A 7,395-nucleotide genomic window follows, 5' to 3' on the forward strand; every position below is an offset into this window, starting at 1 on the left:
CAGGTAAAAGAAACATTAACCCTTAACTATCTGTTTATGACAATACCTCATTAGCATTTCTGCACATAGTACACTCTGGGGTTAGAAAACAGTGACTACCAAGTATCTTGTAAGCAAAAAATTACTCTTACTGTTAATATTTTGCAACATCGCTCATTGATACATCTTTTCCCGTAATCTTAGGGCATCAGGTTATTCTTTGGTCACTTACTTATATCAGCATTTCTTAACTCTACGGCCTAGTATGATTAAGCTAAAATCCTACAGGAATTCTGTTTCAGCCCTACGTACTTAGATAAAACATAATTATCCCTTCTAACTACTAATCAATCTATCTTATAAGTCTATAATCCTACAATTTAACTCCAACATACAACAATTATATATAATATGCCAGTTATACCATCACACAATAAATGAACAATAAACTAAAATCACTGGCTATATGCGATTTCTTAACTAGCCCATACAAAATTTCAAGTCACTAGAAAGATTTGTCAGTAGGTTTTCTGTGCTCTCTCTTCCTATGTCCAGCCCCTCGTTCCCCTCTTGTGACTAAGTCCATGATAGTCATCCACAAAATCTGATCTCCTCTCTGTGCTCTTCTTTCTTTAGTGAATCTGTTGCCTGAACCGAAACCGGACAGAGGTAAATTTCTAAGGGGTCATTGGGACACTGGCATTATTGATGGGATTGTTTTCCTGATGTGAGGAGATCACGTTTGTTTTGGGACATCAGAAACAGCAGGAATCAAACTAATTTCTGGAGTCAGGGCTACAAAAAGGACCTCGCACTGCCAGAGCCTCTAGGAATCTCTGTCATTGGAGATTTTTCAGAGCAGGTTGGACAGACACCTGTCAGGGATGGTCGACTCTAGATAATGTTTGGTCCTGCCTTGAGTGCAGGGGACTGGAGTAGAAGACTTGTTGAGGTCCTTTCCAGTCCTACTGTTCTGTGATTCTATGCAATGCCCACTGCTAGGGGTTATTACTAGCTACTACGTTATTGTCAGCTCCTGTGATTTTAATCTCAAATCTCATGAAGGTGGTGTATTTTTAAGATCCAGCTCTTGGACTCAAGTGATTATGGGAAAAATCTCATTTTCATTTACTATTTTTAAAAAAAATTCTAGCCCTTGTGGCTGCAGAGAAACTCCCCCCCACTTCCACCCCCGAAAATATGACCACTAGGCATCTTAAAGGCTCAGAAAGAAGGAGGAAGATAGCAAGAACCCAATGATTATTTTAAAAGAAAATCCCATTGATTGGGTTTGGGCTGACTCATAATGTCTGAATTTGGTGATGCTTCCAGACAGACAGGGCCCACTTTATGACTGACTCAGTCACTGTTTAACAGTCAGATCGGACGAGAAAGTAAATTTTGTCTGTGATTTGAAGGACAGAAGTTGATCAGAGCAAAAAAATGGGTGAGGAGGGAAATGAAAAATAGGCTCGGAGAGGGGCTGTAACAAATTACTGCAAGTGGCCACAAGAAGGCAGCAGAACCTAAGGCATGAGACAGCCCTTGCTGTGCTGTATGTTGAAGCAAACCTTGCCCCACAGCTGAGCTCTGCCTCCAACACTGATTTTTTTAATTCTCTCTCTGTGCAGCTGAAGTGACTCTGGATCCAGACACGGCAAATCCCTGGCTCGCCGTGTCCGCGGATGGCAAAAGTGTGCACTGGGGAGTTGCCCGGCAGGACCTGCCCGACCATCCCGAGAGATTTGACCCTGCTCCCTGCGTGCTGGCTTCTGAGGGCTTTGCCTCTGGGAGGCATTCCTGGGAGGTGGAAGTTGGAGAAGGGGCAGTCTGGGTTGTGGGAGTAGCCCTGGAGCCTGTTAAGAGGAAAGGAGCGAGCACGTTTACACCAGAGCAGAGGATCTGGGCCGTGCGGAAATACTGGGAACAGCATTGGGCGCTCACCTGCCCTGAAACTCCTTTGTATCTACATGGGGTCCCTCGGAGGATCCGGATTTATGTGGACTATGAAGGGGGGTTGGTGGCGTTTTATGATGCTGGCAACGAGGCCCCGATCTTCACTTTCCCACCAGCCCCTTTTGCTGGGGAGAAAATCCGCCCTTTCTTTGAGCTGCTGAGTACAGGCTCCCAGATCAAACTGTGCCCCTGAAACACAGGACAAACCATCCCAGATTGGCCTTGGTCCTACAAACATTAGTAATAGGGCCGTTCCATAGAAGCAATCAGTGTGGCTGCCTCAGGAATGGTTTTGTTGCCAGCGGGCAAGAAGATGGTCCTCAGAATGATAAATAAAAGGCTGGTGCAGTAAATAATCAGTTAGGATGTGCACCACACTATGAGAGATGTTTGGAGCAGCCCTGGCACGCAGATCACAGGGGGAGATTTAAAGATGAATATCTACGTGTCCATAGTATTTCAGCACCTACAGGTCTCAGCTGAGATCAGGGCCCTGTTGTGCCGGGCGCTGCACAGACACACAGGGAGAGACAGTCCCTGCCCCAGCTGAGATCAGGGCCCCGTTGTGCCGGGCGCTGCACAGACACACAGGGAGAGACAGTCCCTGCCCCAGCTGAAATCAGGGATCCACTATACAGAGCATAGGTACAGACTCCGTGGGCGCTCCGGGGCTGGAGCACCCATGGTGAAAAATCGGTGGGTGCTCAGCACCCACCAGCAGCTCCCTGCCCCAGCGGGTCTCCGCCTCCTCCTCCTCCCCTGAAGGTGCCAGGTGCCCGCTTTTTCCCCCTGGCTCTCAGTGCTTGTGCCGCAAAATAGCTGATTCGCTGGGGAACGCAGCACGCGCGGGGAAGAGGCAGGGCCGGGATTTGGGGAAGGGGTCCAATGGGGCAGAGACTTTAGGGAAGGGGTTGAAATGGGGGCGGGGCGGGGCAGGGGCAGGGGAAGGGTGGACCAGGGCAGGGCCAGGAGGGCGCAAGTACCCACCAGCACCAGGGAAAGTGGGCACCTATGGCACAGAGTATGAAACAGTCTACACTAGATGATCTCTCACTCTCACAGATCTTGGGAGACAGGCCAGTCCTCGCTTACACACAGCCCCCCAACCTGAAGCAAATACTACTCACCAGGCAACCACACACCATACAACATAAACACTAACCCAGGAACTATCCTTGGCAACAAAGCCCAAATGCCAACTCTGTCCACATATCTATTACATGGACACAACATAGGACCTAACCACATGCAAGCGACACTATCAGAGGCCATTCACCTGGCATGCATCTAACCATGGTGAGGTTATATTTGTCCATTCGATGTGCCATGCTTTATTATTGTCCTCTTCGATCAGATACTATGGGTCCGCCAAACGCGGACAGTCTCATACGGCAAAAGAATAAATGGACATCCTGAAATGTGCGTTGAACTGACATATAAGAGAGGAGTCATTAGCATTAGTGACGTGCTTCAACCGGAGTTGGTTGGGATGGTCTGATTCCTGGATGTCAAGATTTGTGTCAGTATTTTTTGCACGAGAGCAGAACGATTCGAGCCCGTCTTATATTCGGAGAGGCAGAACGTTATCCGATACGGTAGAGCGGAGACATTGCATAGCACACCAAATGAATCAAACCCAGACTCCAACAGAGACGATTGAGCTGTCTGAAGCGTATAGTTAATTGATGCGACGAAGAGTTGAAATACGAATCATCCTGAGGAGTTAGTGATCCAACAGAGTAGGGAAGATATGTTAGGGGTTCCCGTGAAAGTGCATTTAGACTATGGTCGCCTGAATAAGTAATATTTGCCCCATGGTGAATACAATGAGTTCGGCTCATCCGGGACACCTTCTATGTGGATTTCGCAAAAGATACGACTTCAAGGTTTCTCTTGTGTCTCTGAGCGTGAGTGTTAGCTCAATCTCAATGATGGCCTCTACAGTTGGTAGGCTACTTCCCACTCTTTCTATGGTCCTCTCGCTATATCAAATATCTTCTGTCTGTGTGCTTCCATTCTATGCATCCGATACAGTGGGCTGTAGCCCAAGAAAGCTTATGCGAAATAATTTGTTAGTCTCTAAGGTGGCCACATCGTACTCCTGTTCTTTTTGCGGATACAGACTATAACGGCTGCTATTCTGAAACCAGTCTAGTATGCCAATGGTTCTCAAACTTTTATACTGATGACCCCTTTCACACAGCAAACCTCTGAGTACGACACCCCCTTATAAATTACAAACACTTAAATATATTTAACACCACTATAAATGCTGGAGGCAAAGCGGGGTTTGGGGTGAAGGCTGACAGCTTGTGACCCCACCCCATGTAATAACCTCACGACCCGCTGAGGGGTCCCAACCCCCCTGGTCTATGTCTTGAAGAGTTTGCAATCAACTAGATAAAGAGTGGGGAAAAGGCCATTTGTTACGCGGGGCACCATCTTCTATCTATCTTAGATACTTCTCTGGACCCCCAGTATCTCATTGCAATGGAGCTACAGTGATTTACACCAGTTGGGGACCTGCCCTTTAACTTTTATCTGTGGTCCTTATGCGCCTCCCCACCACTCAATACTACTCAAGCATGTCACAACATTTAATGTATTTATCCTCAGAGAACCCCCATCATTCAGAGAAGTGAAAATAGCCCCATTTTACAGATGTGGAACAGAGGCAAAGCTATACTTGACAACACAGGGACATTGACTGGCAGAACTATACCCACGTGGATGCTTTATTCCTGAATAAAAGTGATTTTATTTTGCATCCCAAAACAATTATACCTCTGTGGTCCTGTCAGTCCATTTCACCATCCGGACAAGCCTTGAGTCATCACCTGCCCAAAGTCAAGACACAGGACAGAGCAGAGAACTGACCCCAGGTCTCCCTAGACTAATGCCTTGACCAGCCGTGCATCCCATCCCTCCGAGCAATCAAGTGATTTCTCTAATATACATAGAGGGGAATCTGCAGCAGGGCTAAGCCCTGAACCTAGATGCACTCCCTTGACTACAGAACCATCCTTTCTCTTGCTATATTTTCCCTCTTCGCAGAACTAAGCTTCCCTTTTGTATTCTACTCTTCAATGTAGACCTCACTAAATGGAAGCAGATGGAGGCATTTCCCAATTTATTACATAATAAACTTTGTGTTGACATAGAATTTTGACTGTTTTGTGGCTATTTATTTGGGAGGGGAGGCAAAGCATCATTTAGTCTTATATAAATAAAGGTTCAGATGGTAGAATCCAGTACAGGAGTAACTGTGCCAGTGCAACAGGGAGGGTGAACTGCACTCTGTAGCAAAGCTGCTCAGATCCATAACCCTCCAGCACCCCTGCTTCCTAAGACTACCTCCTTTGCCGATAAGAATTCACAGGTGGTGCTTTAGGGACCTCTCCTCCCTTGCTAGACTGATCTAAGATCTCATCCAGCTCCATCTTCTGCACACATGAGCACAAAGCACAGACACCCCCCATTAGAGGTGCAACGGTTGCTCCTGCTTCCCCCTTTTTGGGCATAAGGCACAGCTACTGAGAGCAGCAATCCTTCATCCTCACATAACCACAAAGAAGCAGAGCCCTTTAACACTCCTCTGGGCTGGTAACTCCCCTTCTATTGTGATAGGGGAAATAATAAGATCCATTTTGTCCAGTGGAAATAGCAGATTTTGAGTCCCATCTTTGGTACAGAAAGATTGGGTATATTTCTTGGCTTGTTGTTAAAGTGAGTTGAACAGACACAAAATTAAATGAATTTCTTTGTCCTGCAGGTATACCTCTCACTGATGCTATTTCAAGGATTTCTCAAAAGCAAGCACTGGAAGGCTTTTTTCTTTTAATTCAAGCTTTACAACAAATGGTTCTCATCTGAGAAGCAGAGACAGGCTTGCTGAGTTTATCATTTATAGTTTGCCACGAGCCTCAGAGAGCAGAGTGTCCTGCAGTGAGTACACCCACATCGCCATCTGACTGTTCTTAAACAAGACAGTAGTAGAAAAAAACTGCTTAATACAAGCTATAGCAAAGTTGACTACTTGTGAAAAGCCAAGCATAGAACATTTCAGTCACCCATCACCTTCTTCTATCCTCACTTCTGAGAGGATAAACAAACAAATCTGCATAGCCTCACCTTGAAACCTTTACAAGAAAATACAGAATTTAAGTGAATAGTACTTATTTTACAAAAATTTAATTCAAGTTGTTCCTGCTTTTAAAGCCACAAATTATCATAAGTGTCTTTTTGTGCAAGTCTGCATAGCAATTCTTTTGAAGCTAGATAAGTAGCTCTTAACAAGGCCTTTGAGTTATGATTACTTAAAAGTAATCTCTAACCTAGCTAAATAAGAAACTTTACTTAAAGCTAGTACATTTAGTAACCTTGGTACCCTCAGATAGCATGCTTCACCAAGTCTCCAGGCAGTAATAAGGACAGAACTAGCTGAATCTCCCCAGAGCAAATATTAAAAGCTTGTTGTACAGAACAAAGCACAATACTTCTACAACAATGCACTCAAATAGATTAATCACAGAAAAATTGCTGAAGCTCATAACTCCAAAATAAACACTAGTGCTAAAATGATTCTACTTCAAAACCTCATGCTAATAAATAGTCTTCCCCACTCTACTTTTGGTCATCATATTTTCACTTCAAAACAGCATCAAGCCTCTTCAACACCTTCTTAGGACCTCCAATAACTACCCACCCTTAGCAAAGTTCTTTTCTTTCTAGGTATGTGACGAGTCATGTTTCCTCCTTATTTTGCCTATAGTCGGACCTGAGTGAAAACCTAGCTAGCCTGCCCCCCCTCCACCCCCCGCAGCCCTTGGCTAGCTCAGCCCCCAATCTCGTTCAAACCAACACGGAACAATCCCCCTTTGCAACGGCGATATGCAAATTATGGATTCCAACATGCGACTTTTCATTGGCTTCTTGGGAAACCAATCGAACACAGCAGAATGTTTGAAAAAACAACAGAAAACATGGAGAAGTGACACTGCTCCCACTATTAAGCACTATTGCTTCGATAGTGAACTCCTAGAAGTAAGGAAGGTGTATTCATACAGCACCTAGCACATTGGGACTTCATTCCTGAATGGGGTTTGTTTGATACTGCAATACAACTCAATATTTGTTAAAATAATCCTTTAATTTATCCATTTACTCTTTATCCATTTATGAGGTAGCCATACTATCCAGCAGTGACTCTCAACCTTTCCAGACTATTGTCCCCTTTTCAGGAGTCTAATTTACCTGGTGTACCCTCAAGTTTAACCTCGCTTAAAAACTACTTGCTCACAAAATCAGAAATGAAAATACAAAAGTGTCACAACTAGTGGTACAGAAAAAGTTCTTTCTCCTTTTTACCATAAAATTATAAAATAAACCAATGGGAATATAAATATTGTACCTGCATTTCAGTGTATAGTCTATAGAGCAGTATAAACAAGTGAATGTCTG

General features: G+C 44.7%; 1 protein-coding gene across 1 annotated transcript in view; it reads left to right on the top strand.

The window, feature by feature from the left end:
* Window positions 1-2,610, top strand: part of LOC116836409 (zinc finger protein RFP-like) — a 12,874-nt gene extending 10,264 nt beyond the window's left edge. The window contains exons 6-7 of the mRNA XM_032799983.2: window positions 616-648; window positions 1,611-2,610. Coding sequence (XP_032655874.1) covers window positions 616-648; window positions 1,611-2,128 — 551 coding nt within the window. The 3' untranslated portion in view covers window positions 2,129-2,610. The remainder of the gene's footprint in view (window positions 1-615; window positions 649-1,610) is intronic.
* The last annotated feature ends 4,785 nt before the right edge of the window (window positions 2,611-7,395 follow it).

This window comes from Chelonoidis abingdonii, chromosome 12, assembly GCF_003597395.2.
Source record: "Chelonoidis abingdonii isolate Lonesome George chromosome 12, CheloAbing_2.0, whole genome shotgun sequence".
NCBI classification, from domain to species: domain Eukaryota; kingdom Metazoa; phylum Chordata; order Testudines; family Testudinidae; genus Chelonoidis; species Chelonoidis abingdonii.